This window comes from Leuresthes tenuis, unplaced genomic scaffold (genome assembly GCF_036924035.1).
Source record: "Leuresthes tenuis unplaced genomic scaffold, fLeuTen1.0.hap1 SCAF_8, whole genome shotgun sequence".
Classification (NCBI taxonomy): Eukaryota; Metazoa; Chordata; class Actinopteri; order Atheriniformes; family Atherinopsidae; genus Leuresthes; species Leuresthes tenuis.
This window is the reverse complement of record NW_027325362.1, coordinates 8,538,338-8,562,885: the sequence shown is the minus strand read 5'-3', so window position 1 is coordinate 8,562,885 and position 24,548 is coordinate 8,538,338. Positions and strand designations below refer to the sequence as shown.

Below are 24,548 nucleotides of genomic sequence, written 5' to 3'. Positions count from 1 at the left end.
TGGGACTGAGTTTTCCAGGATATTTAATACCTAAACAGCAAATAAAGTCCTCCTATGGTCCCACGTCCTTCCTCTCCTGACACAAGATTGCTATGGACTGTGTTTCCCGTGTGAGGGACATGAGATACATCAATGAGACTGTCAGCATATCTGTGTGACAATGGTAAAGATGGAGGGGTGAGGCCTGGACACTATGCTCATTTGTGTTTTTCTGAATGTTTTAAAAGTGTAAGTCTCAGCATGCGATAGAGCTTGCCAGTGCCATATATACATCTATTATAAAGGCTTTGCCTATTGCAAATCCCAAAAGGCAACAGGCTAACCTAAACATTTGGCTGTCAATCATTATAAGCACCAACTGTGGTTATGACCCGGGAACAGGAAGAGGCCTTGTTGTCCGTGAAAGGATCCTACTGTGCTACTCAGGAGGGAGCTGTGTATATAGCGATGTATCTGTGTTTAACTTACTATTCATCTTAGTGTATGTTTGTGAGTGACAGGATTTCAACTAAAGTTGTGTACTTTTTGATTCTGACTTCAAAGGTCAGCTTCAGTCAAAGTAAGCATATTTATTTGAGTTAAGTTTACACAACTTCTCAGAGGATTTGGTATGCCTAAACAGCATTATAATTAGTCAGCCTGAAATCAACCTGTTTATAACACAAAATTACAATGCATTTCACAACCTTTTGTTGTTTGTTTAACCAGTCCACATTAAAGAGTTTCTTCTTTAATCAGGATTTTCCATACACCGATCCATGCTGTCCTTCGTATATATGGTGCCACCAGAATCCGTGGTTTAATGTTATCGCACGTAAAAAGTGTGTCACTGGTTTCAACGCACCAAGGTATACAGATTTTAATATTCAAGAAAGTTCCACGCAGAATCCTTGTGGTTATAGAATCAGAAAGTTAGACTGGTTCTGATTAACTAATGTTTCATCTAATTTCCACAAGCATTCAAAAAATACATTTATTTTTATAGCTGTACAAAAAGCTCTAACTCTAAAAGAATATCAAAATGTGTTACTCCCACAGGCTGTATAGGCAAAAACATACTCTACTAATTTGCACTGGAGCTTAATGAAAACCAGACGAATGATGTTACCTTTTGCTGATTGTAGCCACAAGCTAACTAATATGGGAACGAGGATGGAGATTGGAGTTTATGGTTAATGTACAAAACATCATCAATATAATACCAAACAAACAAGCTGTGTGGTACAACCTCTACTTGATGCTAAAGTTGTAAATAAAATGCATTCAAATCGGAAATTATTTAGAGAGCAAATCTTCCCTTTCACTGGAAATATAAAAACAAACTACACTAGAAATTAAGGGTCTGTTGGTAAATCAATTCAACAAAATTGAGTAAAACAGGCTAATGAACAGCAAACCTGACAAAGGAAAAATACCTATATAATTTTAGCAAAATTATTTCAACATTGTGGCTAATCGCTACCAGACACTTCTGCGCTGGTTTTCATTTAAGTCTGCATTAGTTGAACTTTGGTTATTCTCTGCTGTAAACAGTTTGGTTCTTAATTTTATTCGTGAATTCATGAAGCTTGCAGCAAAGTTCTAATATGAACTGCCTCTCCCCAACTGTCCCAGTCCTTTACGCTGTTATGCTGGCAATTTGACATCAGGCAACTGAAAACCTTTTTCCATGTTATTTAACTAAAAATCCTTCTGAAACTTTGCATGTCTGTCAACTCTTTATAGAAAAGTTTCTACACGCTGTAGTGATTCAAGACAAGCAAAGCGTATAACTTCCAATATTCTGTGAGTAAGACTGTGGAATCTGAACACTTAACCAGGTTAAAAATCACTGCTCTCTACACAATCAATTAACTGGTTTACGTCCCTGACATTTCAACTCCAAGACAACTTAATACAGATTAAAACAAATGGTGGTGGTGAAGTTGGGAATTTTAAGCTACATGGCCAAAAGGAAGCTAAAAGAAGAAGAGAACACATACAATCACATGAGAGATGTTTTAAAAGAGAGGAGCTTTGATTGTCCCCAAAGAAGAAAGCTACAAGCTACTAAACAGATGCTTGCTCATTCACTGCAATTTATCTTCAAGCCCCCTCGGGAAGCCTTTATAAGCTCTGTTGGTGGGATGTAATGCAAAAAGCCACATCAACTTCCTACAGGAACTCCTGTTGTGTTTCATCTGGTTTGTGCGCTTAGAAAGCTTATGATGTAGGATATTACCACGTTTTTTATTATCAAAATAAGCCCCTTTTCTTTGCAAAGGCTAATGCAATCAATAATAAGGACATATTTTCTTCCATCTGTCAGTATTTGCATTAGGGATCCCGAGCAAATGTCAGTCTTTTTGGAACATCCTAGTGTGATAAACTATGTGAAAGGTTGACAGAAAGAGTGTGAGAAAAGGAACAGACATAGAGACAAAAACACATGTACTGTGTGTTTCTCTATGCCAGAGAATGAAATATAGGGCCTGAAGTGTGTGTGACTGTATGTGTGTGTCCTGGCACGTGTGAGGTGGTGTGTGGGCGTCGAGAGGGAAAGCTCATAAAACCCATGATCACACTGATGAGGTCACAGGGAGTGAAACCGGAGAAAGCCTTTCATTTCCTGTCTCATTCCATCCCTCTTTCTCCTACCTCTATTCATCCATCTCTCCTCTGCAGTCCTGTCTATACTTTACTCCTGTTTTTCACCGGGGATGTCAAAAGCCAAACTTCTCACCTCTCTGGCTAGCTGGAATTTTACAGTATGTGTCACAGAACACTGGAAAATAAGAATTTGGGGGAGTGTTGTTTTTTAAATTTGACAGTGGTTTGCTTTTAGCTTTAACAAATGAGATCAGAACAAGTAATACTAACTCCTCTCAGATGCCCTCAACCTTTTACCACTTTTGTGTTCATATATTTCATTTTAGAATATGAATTATCAAAGGTGTGAATGTTGTACTGATGCACTTTTTATAAAACTGTTTAAACTGTATAAAACAGAAAAGCTTAAAGATCCCATAAACAACTTAAATCAGATTTATGTTTGGTATATTCAACTTAGAAGTTGATTTAATTAATAATTTTTGTTTTAATAATTGGGTAATGCTCACATATGATCCAGGATTGTTGTGAAGGGTATTATGAACAGATATACACATATTCATATTTGATAAATTATTTCTAAAAGAAAATCTTCTGAGGGAAACCTTACCGGACTTGCTGACTAATTCCAACTTCTCTTGGCATTTTAATATTAATCTTTTCATTTTCCATGTTGAAGCTCAAACACTGAGACAGCAGGAGCCAACAAATCCAGCATGGCAGCAGAGTGTAATCGGGAAGTGGAAAACATTATGCATCACAGATCAAAGCAATAAACAGTGAAAATAAGGAAAAGGTGTATAAATACCATCTGCACAAAGGTTACAACACATAAATGTCCTTTATTTTGACAGAGAGGGTCCATTGAGAGCGGGCTCTCTTTTTCAAGGATGCCCTGTAACAAACAAAAACTAAAATTATACAGTAATACAATACAGTGAATACGACAAGGTAAAAACAATAAAATAAAAATATAGACACATGATGGGAAACAGACTAATTGAAACAAGAACAGGTCTGAACACCCAATACTGTGGTATGAAGTTTACTTTTAAAAGCACCAAGTGAGATGAGTCTGTCAATATTCAGTGAATCCTGTAATTTATTCCATCGGTATGGGGCATAAAAGGAGAAGGCTGTTTTACCTAATTCTGTATTTGTGTAAGGAAGGTGGAGTCTGATATGGGACTGAGAGCGGGTGAGGAGACCTGTAGAGCGGAAGTTTAAAAGTGAAGTCAGATATGGAGGGAGTGTTCCAAGTAGTGCTTTATACATGAATATTAGATAGTTCTGTTCTCTGCGGGCGGTGAGGGATGGCCAACCTACTTTGCTGTATAAAGTGCAGTGATGTGTTGAATATGGATCCCCGTGATAAAACGCAAGACACTATGGAAAATGGCATCTTCAGTATTGAGGCTGAAGCGTGCATATAAATTACATCAATGAAATCAAGAACAGACAGAGGGATGTGCAATAGTTTTCTTATTAAGAGTTGAAAGGCAAGACTTGTTTCTATAAAAAAAAAAAAAAACAATTCTAGGCCTGAGTTTCTTGATGAGATGATCAACATGAGTACGAAAAGAGAGCTTGGAGTCCAGCCAAATGCAAAGTATTTGTAAGTATTGACAGTTTCAATGAGTTGTCCACGTAAGGTGTGATTGCTAAGACAGGAGTTATTTTCGTTGAACCTTGTGAACAACATACATTTAGTTTTTCCAGAGTTCAATACAAGTTTATGTGCAATAAGAGACAATTGGAAATGGTTGAAGGCAGATTGTAAGTTATCAACAGCTGAATTAAGAGTAGGAGCAATGCTTTATAAAATAGTATCATCTGCATAATAATGAATGTTGCAGGTTGGGAAGGAGGGGACAATGTTATTAACGTAGAGAGAAAATAAGAGAGGGCCGAGAATGGACCCTTGTGGAACACCCTTGTGCAATACAAGAGAGTTGGATCTAACTCCATCTGCAGAACTACTTGCGTTCTCCCAGTGAGATAGTTGGAGAACCAGTTGAGAGAGGGCTGTTGAGGCCAATGGACGAGAGGTTGTTTACTAGGATATTGTGGTCCACAGTGTTGAAGGCTTTTGACAGGTCAATGAAAAGAGCTGCCCAATGCTGGTGAGAGTCCAATCCATTTACGACGTTATTAACAACATGTGGAGTAGCTGTCGTAGTACTATGACCCGGTCTGAAACCTGACTGTTCTGGTTGAAGGATACTGTTTGATTCCAAGAAGGCCCGCAGTTGAAGATTTACAAAGTGTCCTAAAATTTTGGCCAAACAACAGCTTTGATATTGGTCGATAATTATCGAAGGTATTGGTATCACCACCTTTAAATAAAGGAACAACCTGAGCAGCTTTCCACACAGGTGGGATTATACCCGATGAGAATGTCAGATTAAAAATTAATGTAAGGGAGCAGCAATTGAGCGAGCACTCAGGTGCAGGAGATATGGGTCAAGGTCATCTTCGTCTTTGGGCTTCATAGGGTCAAGGTGACAAAGTGCTTTCAGAAACCTCAGACTGGTTTACAGGTCTCAATGTAAAGACTGCTGGGGAATTGGATGTATTTTTGACTACTGGATCTGAAGCAGAAACAACTGGGACCACGTTATTGTCTGATTTATTTGAGATGCAAGTATTATCATTAAGTATTTGCGAGGGGAGAGAAGAGCTAGGTTTAGATTTTAAACAGAAACAAAGGACTTACCTATAAAGAAATGCGTCTCCACAGAGATACTAATACTCACTTAGTTCTGAGGTCAGCTGAGACACAGCGAACAGGCACTAACCTTTGCTGTCACAGCGTGGCATGGTGTTACAGAAAATAAAGTAGATGAGAAAGCACCAAAGCAATAGAGAATGTGACTGCATATATAACACTACCCCACTTCAAACCTAGCCAGCAGCTTCTCTAAATGCAAAAAACTACAGTATTGAAGGCATTTATCATAACTAGCACAGCTTTGGAAGTTTTACAAAATAAAGGAAAATCAGTAAAGATCAGTAGATCAGTAAAGAAATATACTGTATTTTTTGTGGCATGTACTCGCCTGCTTAAGCAGAGACGTGATTTTGCCAAAATAGTCAATATCCACAGCCTCAACTTTTTGCCTTTGTTACATCTGGTCAAATATTCAAATATTGTACCTTCAATGAAAAATAAATATTTTGGTGGTCATTTTGGTCACCAAATCATTTAGTGAAGTTTACCTTTAAGGTATAAATATGTTAATCATACCAGAATACACACTCAGCCATCCTTCCCTCTGACACATTACTACTGGACATTCATGCAACTTATTTGATGTCATTTTGTGTGTTCCCATGATTATTAAAAGCCATGTCGTGATCAGTAATGACAACTAAATATTTTAATTTTTTCCCGTTTTTTTTCTAACGAACCAAACTTTTCTTTAACTTTTACACCAGTCAGCACTGCAGCCTTTATTGGTTGAACACAGCCCTTCATACCTCAAATATTTATTGACAGGTGGTCTGAGAAATCTGTTATTTCTCAGGTATAACAGATATAAATCTGTTTAATATTCTCCACCTTAGAGGAGAATATAAAACCTATATTCTAGACTCAATTTGTGCTTTTTCAGGATGCATTCACTTGCTGTGAGAACTATTCTCTCTGCTCATGTGTGATAAAAAAAAAAAAAAAAAAAAAAAGGTAAAATGATTTTGTTCCTACCTTTGTCTCTTTTGTTGGATCTTGAACAAAAGACAACGACACAAAGTCTTGCTTCAGAGGATTATCTTTGCAATATGGTTTTAACAGCCCTGGTCTTTAGAAAGATTAAACAGCCAACACATATCACAAATTAAATAGTGGTGTCAATCTAATAGCTTGCTTACCATCAATTTTTCTAAACACTTAACCAAGACCTCAAGGCACTCTTGAATTCACGTTGTAACACAACAGCTGTGAGCCAAATGTAGCCGAATACAACAGAGAACTACACAACTTCTCCCGCAGATACTCTGTTTCTTATCACAAGCTCATCACTGGACCGTGTTTGACAAAAACTCAGAGGGGCAGCGGTAGCAGGCTGCCAGATTGCCTGTCCCATCTGTGGGCTCACGTTTACTGGAGGGAGGAAAATTAAAGGCGGGTGAAGCAGGAATGGTGCTGAGGGAAGCTGTGTCTTCTTGGACAAGTGCACACATTCCTCAAAACAAAAACACTGGAAACATTAAAACAAGAGAGTCTGCCAAGCTTATCAAAGCAAACAAAAGATAACAAACTGACGAGAGCAGTTAAAATCAGATGATGTAAGACTCTCTGATCTGAAAGACGACTGCATGTAAAAAGACAATGGAGAAGAACCTAAACTGTATATGTCTTGAGCGTTCTCAGATCATCAGTAAGCAAACTGCCCTTTCTGATTAATCTTGATTGAACGGGTCTTTGTGTTTGTGTGTATAGAATATATTCCATTTGTTGGCCCAAAGGGAGAAAGTCAGGCAGCAGCACTAACAGTGATTAGGTAATCTGTATTCAGTATAATGTTTAGCACAAGGGACCTCAGGCTGTCCCAGAACCATATTTTGTGTATTTTTTATTTATTCCGGTTTCATAAAAACAAACAAATTAGATAATGTGGACGGGGAGTCTGGGATTAATTTTGAAGCAGCTGATTAGTGTGTGTGTGTGTCATGGGATAATTGTGTCTGGAACTGTGCCTAAAAAGCCTTCAGGCTTTGCTGTCTGGGAAACAGAAAACCTTCCACCTTCTTCTACTACACTATCACCGTCTTTGTCTCGTAACAGCTTCCTTCTTTACCATACTGATTCATGCCCCTGCAACTCTGGGGGGAAAGTGCACAAAGAGCTTTGAAAAAGAGCAAAGTTTATGTGAAAACTTTCATTTTTAGGACCTCACCTGAACATGAAATTTCATTTCAAACCTGTTTATGGTACATGGTGAGTCAGTAAACAACAGAAAAAAAACGGAAGATAGAAGATGCAAAATCGTGACACAAGAAGTTCAGAGCAGCACAGAACAAAACCTGTGTGAATACAAACTCTGTGAATGCTGTTCAGATTTATAAAGATAAATGATATAAGCACAGGTATGAAGACATCAGTAATGCAGGTAAAGTGTCAATAATAAGAGGTTTTTCCTTAAATCAGGTGTTCAGTTCCATGTTAAATACAACTCAATAATATTGTTTAAATTATATTTCAGTTGGATTTGACCAATTTTTGGATGCAATTTAAAAACTGCAGCAGCACACAAATAATCGTAACATTTGCTGTGTGTTATTGTGACTGCAAAATAAAGGACAATTGAAATAAAAAAAAGTTTTCCTGTTAGATCGACTGTCTTTGCTCTGCTTGTACAGTAAGAAACAGATCAGTTTGTGCTCAAACTCACTTTAAACATCAGGAAGCAATTTGTCCCTCAAATTGCTTTGTGTGTAATTTACCAAGTCAAACCCGGCTATAGAACATAGTATTATATAATATCATTCGTAGCAATGGACTGAATTTATTGCAAGACCCTGATCAGATCCAGCCCAATTCGTCCTCTCTGAATGTCAACATTAAGGACTCGGACCTCCACCCGCTCCCCAGGTCCCAGAGCCAGGTTGCGATGGCGCTGGCTGACAGGCAGCTTGTCAAGAGTGATGTTGCTCTTATGGATAAGGCCTGACCGGCCAACACCGACATCTACAAAAGCTCCAAAGAGAGTTGTGTTGTCCACCCGGCCAGTCAGCACTGCACCCACCCGCAGATCACTCATCGAAACAATGCCCCGCTTAAAGTCCGCCTGCCCAAAATCTGGGGATCAAGAGAGACAAAGTTTAAAATTTAAGGTGGCAAGATGGAAGTTTTGTGGGAGAAATGACATCAGATGAGATGGCAGCCGGTGAAAATGTTTTGGAGGTGGGAAGGGAATAGGGGATGTAGAAAAATAAGGGGGTGGGGCAGAAAATGACAAAACAGATATTACATTACAAGCAGTAATTTAACACTTTTGTCTACGTGCAGCACTTCCACATTTCTCAGTATTCTATTCACCCTGAGTTTCCACGCCGCCTGTGCATAAGATCTTTTTTTTTCCCCTTTCTGTACCATTAACACAAACAAGGAAGGCTTGTGCTCCAGGAAATAGTCTGGTCCAATTATCCTCCCCACAGCACTGATTTCATGCGGTAGCTTCAGCCCATCTGTTTACTCAGCTGAGCACTGGCTAGAAGGCCAAGTGAAGTTTAGTGCAACCGAATAGGGCCAACCTGAGAATGAACTTTGAAGCTGCGTTCCTTAATTTTAAGAAGAGTTGGCCAGCGCTAACTGGCTACACAGGCTTGACTTTTTCCTTCTGGGTTAGATGAAACTGTATGAAAGAGGAGAGTCTGATAATAAGGCAATGGAATGATTCTGCCTTTAACTGACCAGTCTGACAGCAGAAAAATATATATATATATATCAGGCATTGACTGTAAAAATACTCCCTAAAGCCAAGTTCATCAGCTGAGATCTCCACTTCTGTGTTTGTTTTGCCACTGCAAGGCAAAGTGATTTCACTTATCCTAAATGTTAATATTATGTTACCAGACTAAGTGAACATAGCACTGAGCTCAAATTAATAGCAATTATATCTTGGGCGAAAAATGTTTCTTACTTTGGTTAAGTCTGAAGTTAAACCAGTACAATCCTGTGAATTCAGGCTCTCCCATATAACATCATGTGTCTATTGTTGGCAAACTGAAATCTATAATCTGGGTAAATTAGATATGAGATGTGTTAAAGACAAGATAAAAGAAAGAAAAAAAAGAGACAAATGTGACTGATTTTTCTTAAAGAAATAAATATGAGTTCCAGCAAAACTAAAACTCGGGTTGTTTATATGTGCTCAAACTCCGAAGCTTAAGATTAAGGAGAAAAACAGTTCTTGGTGCATTTGTGTTTGCTGTCCAACAACACAGTCTGCTGGACCCATCACAGCATGTCAGAAACATACTGCCTGTATTGTTGGGCTACAGGGAGGAAGCCACAGCACTGTCAGATCCTATCAAGTTACACTGCCAAGACATGCTGATTATAGTCAAGGCAAGAAAAGTCAGTGTGTCGTAACAAGCAAACCAGTCAAAGAGCGGGGCAAATACAAGTTTGATTTTCTGTTAGTCAGTAGGGACCTATAAAGAACATTATGAGGGAAAGATGAGAGACGAGCAGAGGTTACTGTGACTGTTAGATTGCAGATAGCTGCAGTCTGTGAGCTTTTGTGCGATTCAAAGAACTGACTGGTTTTTTTTCAATTATGAGATTTTTAAAAAAGAAAATATGAAAAAATAAGGTTAGAACTCATGAAAACTCATGTTTGCATTTAGATTAACTAAATTTGTACATTTTCATTTGCTGGATGTTGTTAACTTTAATCTAAATGAATCAATTATGAAGTGTTTTAAAGAAAAATGCATACAATCTGACTTTACATGTTAAAATATGCTGAATTTGTTTCCCTTTGTGATTTTTGTCAGTATTTACTGTATTTTTGCTCCTTGTGTTTGCAGTCTATCATGATATTTTATAATCACTGTTAAGAAAGCTGAATTGTTTGTGCAACTATGAATAGCGAGAATCTTACTTTGTCGTATGTCAAACCCTGGGGGCTGCGTGAGGCCATCAACGATGAGGCTGAGGGTCTCGGGTGTGGTGTCCACAGAACGGGCGAGTTCCTCGATACTGCTTGTTTTAACCTTGCTCTCCACACATTGTTTCAGGCCCCAGCTTCCTATTTGTTCCACACTCCCACCCACAATGGACAGAAATCTGGACAGGAGGTACATGAACAAAATATATGTGAAATGCTGCACAGTGTAGAAAGCTTTCAATGTCCTTAAAGAAGCCTGGAGAGCTATTAATGGAGAGTACTTCAAGAAATTACATGACATTACATTACATTTCCACTAAAAGACTGTTGAAGAAGTTAAAAACCAAATATAGTCTTTCAAAATCAAATTGTGAAAACATTTCCCCTTATGTTTGCACAACTTTAAATAAATCACTGCATCAATTTCCAAGGCAATAAACAAAGAAATAAGATAAACTGTTGCACAAAACTGCCTTTATCAGTCCTCATAAACAAAATGCTGAATATGTTTTAGTATCATCTTTGAACCTCTGAACAATACTTTTAAACCTAAGTGACTCACCGTAAAGTGGCTTTAACTTATTAAATAACTGCCTTGTGGCAAAATATTTCCCAACTTGAAAAACTGGACGTGGGGAAATTATAAAGAATGATGTTTGAACTGACAAGAAACAGCAGCACACTATAAACTAATGGAGGTAAAGTTAGGGGAAAGGAGGTTGGCAGCAGTCATCAGCTGCCAAGGCGGAGTTTTCCGTTTTATAACACATATCTAATTTACACCGTAGTAAATCAGGTCCATCCACAACGGGCTGTAAACGCCCTGACACCTTGTCTCATGACACTCCCTGTGTGCTACGATTGGACGGCACGTCTGCCAACCACACATGGCTACGTTTTTTCTAGCCTGATGTCTCACCCTATAATGTCCAGACAGGCAGTCAGATTGCACTGTTACAAACTTAGTGGGCTTGAAATATAAATCCAGACTAATTAACTGGTCTAAAATTTAAACAGACAGAGTAACAAACTTGCCTAGAAGCCAAAGGGGAAATGGAAAAATGAGATGTGTGTGTCCGTCTGTGTGCTGTGCACACTGTACATATAATTTACAGCAGACACTGTTCCCAGCTGGCGATAGATGTGAATGCATTTTCCTCTATGCATATGTTCATATGTGGACCAGTTGGGTAGCGGCCATAATGGATGTCGCTCACTTGTAGCCTGACGCCAAACAGACTTCGCAGCTGTCCATCCCATGATGGACACAACAGGTGGACACACACGCACAAAGTTGATTCATGTACAATGCTGCCCAGAAATGCTCATTTGGCAGGAGTAGGGGCCGTGCTGATGTAACCCGAAACAGCTTGTGTACAAACTTCTGTATGAGACAACTGTTCCTTTACAGGCTTCACCATCAAAATCACTTTCCAGAAAAAGGAGACGAGCGGAATCAATCCCTCAAAGCCAGTAAGCTAGATCGGTACAAAATAGTAGCCTTTTATGTGCCAAAAATGGCTCAGTGGTGAGGAAACGACACCTTTGGAACAAAATGGATGTCTGTCTAACACTGAGGTCTTCTCTCCTGTGCCTCCCTAAGCTTCTTCTCTTTCCAACCTTGTATCTCTTTCCAGGGAAAGAAATGGTTGTGTCTAATGGCTTAGCCGTCTAAGACATACCGTATTTCTCTCCTGGTCGGAATCCAGTCAGGGAAAGAAAACTGAAAAATATTTTTCAAGATGGCAGCGCACATTTTGTTCATCTTAGGAATGCAACTTTAGTCCAATATATCTTAACAATTTACAGACAGTTACTGTAATACATATCTTAGTGGTAAATGGAAAAAACAAGCTTTTGACAATTGTTATTCAAAACCAATCAAACTGTAAACTTATGAGCACATCATCAGTTTGCAAATAAAATTTGGGGTAATCTCCTAAACTTGAGTGGCAACAAATATTCAAGGCTTGAGAGAAGAGGAACGTAGAAGAGAGATGGTGGGCCCAAGTATATTTGTGCTCCCCATCTCATTTTTCAGAGATGTGTGTTTCAGAGAAGTATTTAAGGGGTACCAGGGGTCCAGAGGCCTCCAACACTCTCAGCTCATACTTATATAATTACTGCCACCACTGTGCATGTGTATGCAGTGTGTCTATGTGTGAATGTGGGATTGGGTGGGCTGTAATATAGATTTTATCCAGGCCCACAGAAAGGACCCACTCTGTCTTGTGTTATAGAAATATTGGGCCCGGACTGTAACTTATCAGAGAAATATCCTTCAGAGTCGAACCCCTTTGACTCAGACCAGATTACTACTCATACTACTGGAACATTGGAATTGACTCATCTGTTTTAAAAAAGCATGCTTTACTGATGTTTTTATGTGAAACATTCCTAAAGAGTTGATCTTCTACAGTTAAAAACTACCATCCGACACAGAAAAGTTCCCCTTTTCACAAAGAGCTCCCACATTTTCTGAAACAAGAAGAAGCAATCATGTCTGTACGTTTGTGTTTCTGCTTTTTGAATGTGTGCGTATATGGTTTCAAAAAGAGGGTTGATGTGTGGGCTGTGAGCAGTAATGGAGGATCCAGTTCCATCAATGTGATGAACATGATATTCCTTATACACCATAAAGACACAACACACATGCACGCTTAAACACATGCACACAGCGTTCCCTCACAATCCTCCCTCCAAACCTGCTATTTCAATCAGTTGTAGGTGAGGATGCATAAAGATCCGTGAGACATCTCGGAATTGCATTCACTTTGAACAATCCCTCCAATCTGAGTGTTTTTATATAAGGTTTTAAGGTAACTGGAGTGTTTTATAAAGAATTTCAATGCAATATCAAATCAGATTATTTGTCAAAATTAAGTAAAAGCTGAACATGAACAAAAAATTTAAAAAAAACACACTAAAATCTCAAACTAATGCAGCACTAAGGAACAATCCTCCACATCAAGCCTATTCTTCTAAATCAAAAACATGTTTTATAAATAACATTCATTGAGATTTTAAAGCAAATTAAGAAAATACTTCTATCACAGTTATCACAGTACAGGTTTTTCAGAGGAGACAGCCAAATTGGCCAAATACATATTCAGGAAATACAATTATCTATTCTGCAGACACATCAGGTACTCATCTAAAGCTCAGTTGAAGATTATCCATTTTCCTTTCCATCAAAGCTACACCTTTTTCTTGCACTTAATAATCACTGAACCCCACATCTTCAGGAAGGTGAGATGTAACATACACCCATTTTCTATACCCACCTAATCCAATCGTCGGGGGTTAGTTTGTCCATCACAAAGCCACACAGGACAAGACAAACAACCATGCACACACACACACACACACACACACACACACACACACACTCCAATGGTCAATTTAGAATCATCAATTAACCTGATTCATGTTTTTGGACTGTGGGAGGAAGCCGGAGCATCCAGAAAATATGCAAACTCTACACTTGCTGAGCCAAGATTCAAAGCAGGAACCTAAAACTAACTGGACATGACAGCATGTTTGGTGTTCTGGGATTTTTACAGCAGGTATGAGACAGCAACAGTTAGTGGACAAAATGTTGATAGCGGAAATAAACTTTGCTAATGTGTGTGGTATCTGGTTGTGAAATGCGGAAAAAGCACTACAGTGGTCCTACTTACACGAGTAAAATGAGGCAAACATTCAACTTTAATTTTCTCTTCCCCTAGTTAAATTTCATACTCTTGTATCCCATATCTGTATCTTAATTGCATTCAGATTTCTATAGACTAATTCAACACAAACTTAAATTAAGCCTCCCTATGATCATTCTAGGTTTAAAATATCTTCCTTATGCTGTGTGGTGAGGAAAAAAGGTGTATAAAGCAAAATAAATCAATTAAAATAAAGAATGGCAAATAAATTGTATGAAAGAGGATGGGATTGGTACTTTTGTGCTCTATTATTTCTGGTCAATGCAGTCTACCATATTGAACACACAAAAGCATAAATCCACAATTACACTTAGCCACTGAGCTGAAATGGGAAAGACGAGGAAAACCAGTTCCATAAAGCAACATCAATCTATCTGCATGTGTGTGCACAGAGACACATTATCCCACACACATGTACTCAGGCTATTAAAGGCACATCAACATGAGTGGAGCAATGCTTAAAGCCACGAGTGTCAGAACTTATGTAGACTAAACACAGTTGAGTGACTACAGCTGTAGGACAGAGGATCTACACACAACTACACACACACAGAATTCTGGGGCAGATGTTCAATGTGCTTTTGATATCAGCATCAGCAGTGTTAACAATCATTTCTCACACAAGGACGGACACACACACACACACATACCACCGCACACACATACAAAGCGAATGCCTCCTCTCTTGTATCCCATGTCTGCGTAAATCAAATCAGAGTCCTCCACCACTATAACCAACCCCATATGAGATGGTGTCAAAATCAACTCCATCTTAGCCTGAACATGATTTAGCCAGTGGGATAGGCTGATGTACAAGTGTGAGAGTGTGTGTTTGCATGTTTGTGTGTACTGTACCTCTGTGCTACATGGTAGGACTCTGGGTGTATACAGGTTTGGTCCAGAGGATTTAATGCTGTTGGTATGTTCACACTCGTCTTTCCCTTGCCCCTCTTAGCTGCTGGTCTCTCTGGCACAGTCGGTACAGGCTGAGATGTGGGTTTGACACTGTTTGACAAAAAAAAAAAATAAAGAACTTTATCATCCAAGGGTTGATATTTCTCAAATACTTGTATCTAAATCTGCCATGTAAGCAAACGTTATTTCAGCCATATGTAAACGTGATTAATCAGTTTTGTTTACACTATATGCAAAATTGGCCTGTCTTTGCCCTATATACACATTTTAACACCATTGCATAACAGCCCACCAAACATAAAATGTCATTCTTAATGGTTTGAACCCTACAAGCAAATTTCTAAAGATCAAGTTTCTTAGTAAGTGAGAAATTAGTACAAAAACACCCTGAAACTACCGTATGTCTGACTGAAATGTTTTTGCCCGTGCACGTTTACATATTAGCATCCAACATGCATGCACATGTGTACCTGAGTAAGGTTTGAGGGTTGATTCTGATGAAGCCAGCACACTGTTGGTAGGTCTTGGGCCCCATGCCTTTGACCAGTTTGAGTTGCTCCCTGTTGTTGAAGGGACCATTCTGCTCTCTCCACTCTGCAATATTCCGAGCCTGGCCCGCATTCAGGCCCGCTACATGCCTTGGAGATAACACAACACCGAAATGAAGAGAATACCTCACAACATCGACTTATTTAGATCATTTCTGAAAACTAATGGACTAATCAGTGTTTAATTTTGAGGTCTTTCTTCTGCACTCGTTGCAAACACAATGAAACAGGACAACTTTGGGAAAACTCAAATTCAGTTTCAAAATGAATTAATGCAGTACCTTTAATAATAACTAAGTGTTTGATAACATACAAACAAACACATCAGATTATATGACTGTGATCTTTTATACCAGAATTGGAAACACAAGAAACAGGCATGAGCCAATATTCACTGTGTATATTTGGCCAGTTTTGGCCAAGCAAAGAAGAGAGGTGATTTGAAACTCAATTAGGTCGACCATGTTAATGCCCACAGTGAGTGACTCATTCTAAAACACACTGCTGTGTCAACACTCCATATAATACCTCAGTCATCAACACGTCTGTGTGTGCTTAATGTGTCTGTGAGTGTAGCATAAATGGTGGCAGGGATGGAAAAAGCTCTTTTGCAGAGCAGACAGGTAAACAGATGACCTGATGCTTGCCTTACAGTCCATGCCAGTTCATTTCATAACTTTTGTGTCAACAGCAAAAGTGTCTTTTGTATCAAATTTGTGCACTTCCTGTGCTTTTGAGGCCTGTATACATACTTTTAAAGTTGGAACAAATGTTTGTGTAATACAACATTCAACCTGTGATTCGGTCATGTACAGAAATGTTTCTCTGTCTGCTTGTGTAATTGTGTGTGTGTGTGTGTGAGTGTGTGTAACCTTGCCTAATCCTCTCTGTTGATTCCACTCAGCCTGGCCAGTGGAGCCAGGGTGTGAAGCATTAGTCTAAACAGAAAGCTGGCAGACAGTATTGTGTGTGTGCGTGCATCAATCACACGTCTGTGCATGAGTGTGAATGAAGCTTTGCCATGTTGTGACTGCAAAGGGAAAGTATGTCAGAGGTCTGAGCCCTGCTTCATCTCTTTTTCAGAATTGTTATGTGTGTCTGTAAGGGTGCAGGACAGGAGAACGGGTGTGCAAAGATACACCTGCTTGAACACTGCTGTGCTAAAGTTTTGTGCACTTCTGCTATTCAGAGTCTGAAGTAAGTGAGATGACTTAAATCTACAGAAAAACTGTGGCACATTCTCCAAAGTGCTTATAACAAAACTCCTTAAAAAGCACCTTAAAAAGCTCTAAGTATGCTGAGAGGAAGCAGTGCTGTTATGAAGTCATTGATAAAAACTATGATACTATTCGTGGCAACAGTGTTTTTAGCACTTTAAGTCTCACACAGTACAGTGCAGCATTCATCTTTCTGTGTCAGCTACCTCATCAGCATCTCAGAGCAGATGTTAATGTCCACCCCCACAAAGCTCACACATTCCTGCACCACTCCGTCCAGCGCTGCCTTCAGAGCCCCGGCTGACACATCATGCTTAGAAAAATAAATAAGATAAAACAATTAACAAACACACAAATGTTTTTGCATACACACATACACTCAAAAGAAAATGATGACTAAGTGCTATTAGAGCATTTGAATGGTTTAGGATAATATTAAAAAAGAAAATGTCTAAATACAGTGGTGCTGATTTTTTTGCTGCCACAATGCTGCAACATTTCTACCAAATAAATTTCATAGCAGGGTTTAAATATGTTCCATGCTGCACATTTATCTTTTTTCTATTTTTTATATATACTAACAATTGGTCTGTGTAGGTACAGGCACCCAAAGGGGATTGTGAAAATGTAATTCTGAAAGAAATGAACACGTCAACAATAAAACACAGTAAGCAAAGACTGCTTTGATTGATGAGTAGGGCAGCAAATGAGAGTTAGCGAAAGAATCTGAGAATGAGGGCTGACAGACAGAGGGAGCACAAAGGAAAAAAGAGAGCTGAGAATGTTTAAGTTGGCTCTCTGTAAGTTTGGATCCTCCAAATTAACATTCACACCTCTCAAACAGCAGCCAATCATCTTTTAATCGGGACATATTTTCCAAAAAGACTGGAGTCTTTTTTTTTTTAACAAGACGCAAGGCGGCCAAAGAAAAGGGAAATAAAAGGAAAGAGGAAAGGAAAGGATAGGAAAGGGACATAAAAGGATACCAAAATCAAACTGATCAAAACAGAACACCCAAATAGATTTAAGAAATTCTATGAGGTCTTGCAGTTGTGCCGAAACAAAATGAAGCCCTTGGTTGTGGGACGTTGCCAGATTTCAAGAAGTCCAGCTGGAGACTGATGCCTCAGCAACTGCCTTAAGGATTAGCTGACACTCTAAACTGGACTACTGTTGTATCTGTGAGTGTACGTGCAAGGGTTTGTGTGTCATGTGCATGAATGTGACCAAGACTAGCATGAGTAGTCCTGTAACACGATCAAGCTCTGAACAAACACAGGCTTGTAAACAGATAACAACAACACCAGCCAGCACACACACCTCTCTCTGTCAGCAGCAACAGGACAGCAAGACAGACGAGAACAGAGAGGGAAGACAGAGGCATCAGAGAGAGAGAAGACGCGACTCCTTATATTTTGTTTAAACAGTCACTGCTTCAGTACCAATGTACTTTTATACAATCCTTTATTATAAATTATGTGTTTATCTATCATTTTAATAGTGGTTAGTAGTTCTTTATTACAATCTGAAGGACATGATTGTCACATGTTTATATTTTTTCATCAATATCTAAAATGTTGGGATGGGGTATATATTAATGGATTGAAGATATTGTGTATATTTTTCTGTGGTAAACTTGCAGGAACTTTAAAAATTCCTTCTTTTAAATGCATTGATCTTTTAGTTAAGGGAAACCAATATAACAAAAAGGTACTGACTTTGTTATTACAGTTGCATTAAATATCTTTTTGATAGATTCTGAACACATTTTCCTCTTTACTCTGTCAAACTGAGCATCCATGTGGCCTTTCATTTCATTATGTAACAGTCTGCAAAGAGTCCTTTTTTCAGTAAATTAATTATAGAATTTAAGACAATTGATAAAACTAAATAAAAGAAAGCAAAGCCTAAATGGTTTTGATCAAAACATATCTATTCATCCTGTACCAATGGTAATGGTAAAACAATAATGTACACAATGCTGATATACTGAACAGATTAAACATAAATGGTATTGTGACCCAGGACCCACAATGGTAGTTACAGTCAGTTTTGTTAATAAAAGACCTAGGGTTCATTTCATGCTTTGCAGTGCTGTACACAAGTTGTACTCTCTAACTCTAACTCTAACACTCAACTGGTGTGTTTAGTGCTCACTGTTGGACTGTACCATTATTGTCCAGCCAGTGGAGACTACAGCCATCCACTGAACTAGTCATATCTATATTGTAACCTACATACTACTACTATGAATTACCTTTAACATAAGCCAGTCTATAGTGAAGAGTAAATAACTGACATATGAGTGATTGGTCTACAGTAGCACTTTTGGTGCAGTGATGCAGGCTGAACTGTATATAATGAATGAATGAATGAATGAATAATGAAATTAATGAATAACATTTAAATTCTTTTTTAATGAGAAAGAACTGCTTCTGATTTTAAAAGATTCTCTTTAAAATTCCTATTTTGTTCAAATTGATGTGGATACTGATCCAGAAAGTGTTTACAATTGCTGCACTGGTTTAATTTCCTTTTGAAAAGGCATAGCTGTAATTACTTACTGTCTTTAATTTGAACCAATTCATATTTTCTTTCCGCAAAGGTGCTAAGAAAGACAAAAAAGAGTTAAATAGCATTTTAGGAACAGTGCAGCATCTCCAGCGAGACCTTCAGTGACTGGTGTCTGATACTCAAGTGTCTGGTTCTTTGTGAAAATGCTGCTGTGCAACAGCCAGAGGCATTTTGAAGATAGTAAAAATAACTTTCCAAACAAGAGCACGTTCCAATATAGCTAGGAGTGAAAGATTTAAGACTTCTGGTGAGTCAATATAGAAAGAGAAGAGAGTTAGAGAGGATGAAGAGGAAATCACCTGAAATGTCACACCAGAAAAGAATGTTTTCACATGAGAAAGGTGGAAGTGTGTGCAGCAGTGTGAGTTGTAACCTGCAGTAAAATCCCAATGAATGTGTTCTCACATTCTTATTGAAACCTTAGAGAGGTGGGAGCTGCAAGAGAGCATCTTAGGTATTGTAAGTGCGCATACAGAGGTGGATATGCACTTCTGTACATAACTGTTTAATTAGCGTGGGAAAACTCAACTAAAACTGTAGTCATTCTGAAACAGGTAACAGTAAAAGAGGAGAAAATGTGAATGTGTGCCTATAGGTGATAAACCTCTTTCCACAATAGAATCAACACAAATTTCAAAGCTTGTTTTTTTTTTAATGCATTCTACTCAATACATAGATCTTATTTTAAGTTACAAAAGTTTAAAATGCAAACTTGAACAACCCTTAAATTTACTAAATCTGTAGGTTATACTATGTCTAAAACATATATCATTCAAATATATATTGGCCTTAAAGCAAAGTCTTGACCAACAAAAATTACTTTGAAACCATGCAGACAAAATTTCTGTCCCAACATTCAGAGGAAGTCCCCATGACTTAGTGTTTGAGTTTTGTTTGAGTTTTTGTACAAAAAACAAGTACACACACATCATTTTGTACAGCTATCCTTATTAGGGCGTTGTACAGCTAGACAGAAGTCCCTAACCTTCACTATTACCATATCATGACTTATCAAACAAACCATAATGCATTCCTTAGCCCTAACCCTATCCAGCAGAACCCTATCCAGCCCTAACCCTATCCAGCAGAACCCAATCCAGCAGAACCCTATCCAGCCCTAACCCTATCCAATCACTGACCTTGTTGGCCCCAACAAGGTCAGTGATTACACCAGAAATAATACTAATAAGGAAACAAAAAAGAACACACAGAGAAGAAATTATCAGTTTCAACAGAAAAACCCAAAAGGTCCAGAATTCTTTTCAAAACTTTTCATTTGTCACCATGACTGAGCACTCCTTTTTGGCTTTTTTACCCAACATGATGGTCGCCTATAAAGTGAAGCTCTACTACACATTCTTTATAGTTCCCTACTGCCTTTGCCTTTAGATTATTGTTTTTACATTATTTTAGTGTTTGTATTAGAATTACAAGGTGGTTTGAGGGCAGAGATATTGAAATAGATAAGTTAAAATGGACCTGTTTCTACCATTTTAGAAATCACTTCCACTCCCTCATTCCTTAGTCCCAACTGTCAGACCCCAAACCTCAAACTCATCCAGATCCAATGGACTGGATCCCTATGTGTGAAGGTCATGTTTGGACTGGCCGTAAACCAGCTAAAGTCAGCCAACCAATACCCATGAACAGTGCTTCTGTCTGCACCAGCAGTACTTAAACACTGCTGAGTTACCACATGTCAATCAAAATGAGAGGTAAAAAGAGAGTGGTGAAAAATACAAAGAGAAAGACAGAAAATAAAACAAGCTTTGCACATTCTTAGTTATTCACTGAAAATTTGAAAAAAAAACCTTTTTTGTGAACCTAACATAAAGCATGTACATGACCTAAAACGACCAATTACAAGGGAGCAAAGAGCAAGAGTCAAAAAGCGATTTAAAAAAGATTAAAAAAGGGGGAAGAAGCAACTGGCAAAAGTTGAGGTGGTGACTGACGATGATGAGATAAGTCTCAAGTCTGACAGCAGCCTAAAAAAATATTAATCTTGTCAATAAGAGCTCAGCAAATGGAACCAAGCTGGAGCCATAATGGCTGCGTGTGCAAAGAGCCTGAGGTAAGTAAAAGATAGAAGGTTAGCCGTAAGATGATTTCAAAGTGTAGAATCAAATGTCTTTCATGCTCTCTTCACTGCCTCTTACCTGGGGACACAAGGAACTTGTTTTGGCTGGGTGATGTGAATGTAGATGATTAGATGTGGGTTTAGAAACTAATAACCGTACTATCATTCAACTGTAACACCAGGGATCAGTTAATACAAATAAATAACAGCTTTAGGCTGTGGCTTAGATCAGACTTTAAGTGACGCAAAACTGTGTACTTTGTCACTGTCTAAAGCAGAGATCAAGTTGTTTGCCAGGATACTGAAAAATATAAACCTGTGTTGGAGATTTAAAGATAATGACAAGTTCACATAAAAGTACAAATGTTGAGGAATAAACAGTTAGATTGCACCTGAATCTGGATATTCAGCAATGAATATCACAATGTTTATTTGGTTGGTAGGTATCACATTTCCAATTCTAGTATTTGAATACTTACTTCTTAAAATTTTTAAATCTACACAAAATTAAAAGTAAGTCATTTATCAAAAACTACTTTAAACTGGAGAACACACACAGTAAAAGCGGTATATCTGGATGGCTTCTCCTTTTAGTGATAGAGCTTTTATCTGCAGCTGCAGACGGCACAGTGAATTGTGTTCACACAGTGATTTCTGAAAGTGCTCCTGAGCCCAGGCAGTGATTTCCATAACAGAATCAGGCCTGTTTTTTTATGCAGTGTGCCTAAGGCCCCACAGACAGCAGGCATCCAATATTGTTTTTCAGCCCTACCTCTTGTGCACAAAGATAGTTCCAGATTCTTCAAATCTTTTGAAGATATTAAATGGTGAATATAATGGAATATTCAGTCGTTTTCAGTCTTCTGACATTTCTATACAATTTGTTGTCATAGCATTTTTGGAGACTGCAGAACTTCTACCCATCTTTACTTCAGAGAAACTCTGCCTCTCTGTGGTGTGATTTTTTTATACCCAATCACAATCACTTACTACACAAGTGTGTGTGTGTGTGTTTGAGTGACAATGCCATGAAAGTATTACCTCACGTCTTTCATTCTCAGGTAATCTGTGATTGGGTGAGCCAGGTCTCTAAGGTTATCAGACGGTCATGTTCACCTTGTATGAAAACCCCTTGAAGGTACTCTGAATACTTCCTCCTGAAAACACAGTATACTATTCCCAGCATGCATCTCAAGCTGAGTGTGCTTCTGTATGCATGTAAATCTGCGTGAGTGACTGCAATGCAGGAAGTTGAAATACTGCCATTTATGACAGGTGTTTGAAATCATAAAACCATCTCCTTGCTGTCATATCATATTTCAGCTGTTGACTTATGACTAGTAATTAACTATTTAACAATGTGCATATCAGCACACACATCCTACAAGGAAGTCTGCAAAAAAGAACAGCCAACAGCAAAAGTCACAATGGACTAAAACTGTATATTTACTTAAAATAAAATGGGCTTTGAATATCTGGATAAAAATTTGTGTCAGTATGTTGTAATTCTTTTGTGGTTTAAAAGCCAGATAATACCTTTCCTTGTCATCGTTTCCTAATGTATGATCCATTTTCAAATCATCATTCCAAACACCCAAAAACGCTTGTTTATTCCTTACTGCCAACATTTAGCTTTTTTTTCAAGGGTAAGCATATGGCTTCGTAAATCCATTACAAAAGCAAATATACAAGTTTAATTATTCTCACAACATCACTAAATTCAAAACCACTTGAAAACATGCTGTGACAAATCTCAAGGAAATAATCAAAATCATTCCAAGTGTAGTTTGGCAGCTTCTACCACCGATAAGGTCTGAAAGAGCCTGTTTTTTTCCCACGCTTCAAAAAGTCAAAGCAGGAACTATCAGTCACTGTTAAGCATCCATTTCTCACTCTTCTTCTTTCCCTCTGCTCTGTCTGCTCCTGTCTCCCCTCTAGGCACTACCATTCAAGAGTGAAAGATAGGGCACTCATATACAGAATAACATCAGTTGACTCACTGAGGATGAGTGACGTCACTTGCACTAGCTGGAGGCGAAACCTCATATTCAGTCACTTTTAAGTAAGTCCAAATCTGCTGAAAGATTGTGTTTTTCTTCTGACCATATTAGACTGAAATAAACTCGTGATGGTCAGTCAGAAAGCCCAGGTTCCTTGGCAAACCTCAGGTCTGTCATTACTTTCGCTTTATGGCTTTTGGACAAATTTTCAGTCAACTGAACCAAACTTAAGATTTCCTAATTAAAATTTTAATGCTGTGTTGTACAATAAGATGTACAGATAGAAATGTACCCATTATCATTTTTGGTCTGATTCTAATTATTTTAAAGCACTGACATTATTTTGATTTTCTTTATAGTGAACAAATTCATTTTTGAAATATTTGCATGAACTGAAAATTCAGTTCAGAGTATTCAGAACATCTACATTAGCTACAAATGTCAAATATCAATAAACTTGATTGCTGCTTTGGGACTAGTTTTCAGCAGATTGTGTGCTTAGCAAAAACATCCAATAACTATATTCTACTCTGAATTGTTTATTTTTGGCTCAGGTTACGTATCAAATTTCACAAACAACTATACTCAACAACAAAAATCGCAGACTTCAGCAGCCTCTGCTGACTTGTGGCTGGCTGTGTGCTCCCATTAGCTTTCATTTTAGCTTTTTGGGCTTGCTCAGTTTGAAAAGTCCTCACAAAGTTTCACACATATTTAATTTTCCTTAAAATCCTTATTTCTCTCCTCATCTTCTGGTCTCTGATTCAGGCCACCAGCTGAATGATCTGTGTATCCCTACAGTTAGTATATATGCACATGTTCTCCTACTTGAACGTAGAAAACCTGACCTGAGCGTATGGGAGATGAAGTGCTGTCATTGGGACAGGGTCAGGAAAATCCCTGCAAAAGACTGGACTAAGGGAAGGAGAACGGCTCAAAGCGGTGAGGGGAAGAGTGACAGTTTCTTTAATATCCGGCTGGCAGGCATTATTTTCTTACACAGCAGTGTATGTCTGTGTGTGTATTTTCCAGTAGCAGTTAGTTTCATGGCCCTGGGGATTACCCAGCTGTTAACAGACCGAAGTAATATAAAGAGCTGACTGACATGAACTTGCTGAAAAGGCCACTCCTATTGAGTCACTAATTATTATAATACACACGACTCCTGTAATTCTTGTCTATTTAGGTGTCCTGAACTGGAACAATGTAAAGTGAGTATTTTAAATGCATTGCACTTTACAAACTCACATTAAAGAAAAGAGAACCGTTGGCTCCATATTTTAAGATGTATTTCGC

At 38.3% G+C, this 24,548-nt stretch overlaps 1 protein-coding gene across 1 annotated transcript in view; it reads right to left on the bottom strand.

The window, feature by feature from the left end:
• Positions 1 to 6,881: 6,881 nt before the first annotated feature.
• Positions 6,882 to 24,548, bottom strand: part of srbd1 (S1 RNA binding domain 1) — a 51,688-nt gene continuing 34,021 nt past the window's right edge. Inside the window, exons 17-21 of the mRNA XM_072390689.1 lie at positions 16,805 to 16,911; positions 15,304 to 15,471; positions 14,774 to 14,923; positions 10,200 to 10,384; positions 6,882 to 8,389 (exon numbers count right to left, since the gene is read on the bottom strand). Of these exons, the coding sequence (XP_072246790.1) occupies positions 8,097 to 8,389; positions 10,200 to 10,384; positions 14,774 to 14,923; positions 15,304 to 15,471; positions 16,805 to 16,911 (903 nt within the window). The 3' untranslated portion in view covers positions 6,882 to 8,096. The remainder of the gene's footprint in view (positions 8,390 to 10,199; positions 10,385 to 14,773; positions 14,924 to 15,303; positions 15,472 to 16,804; positions 16,912 to 24,548) is intronic.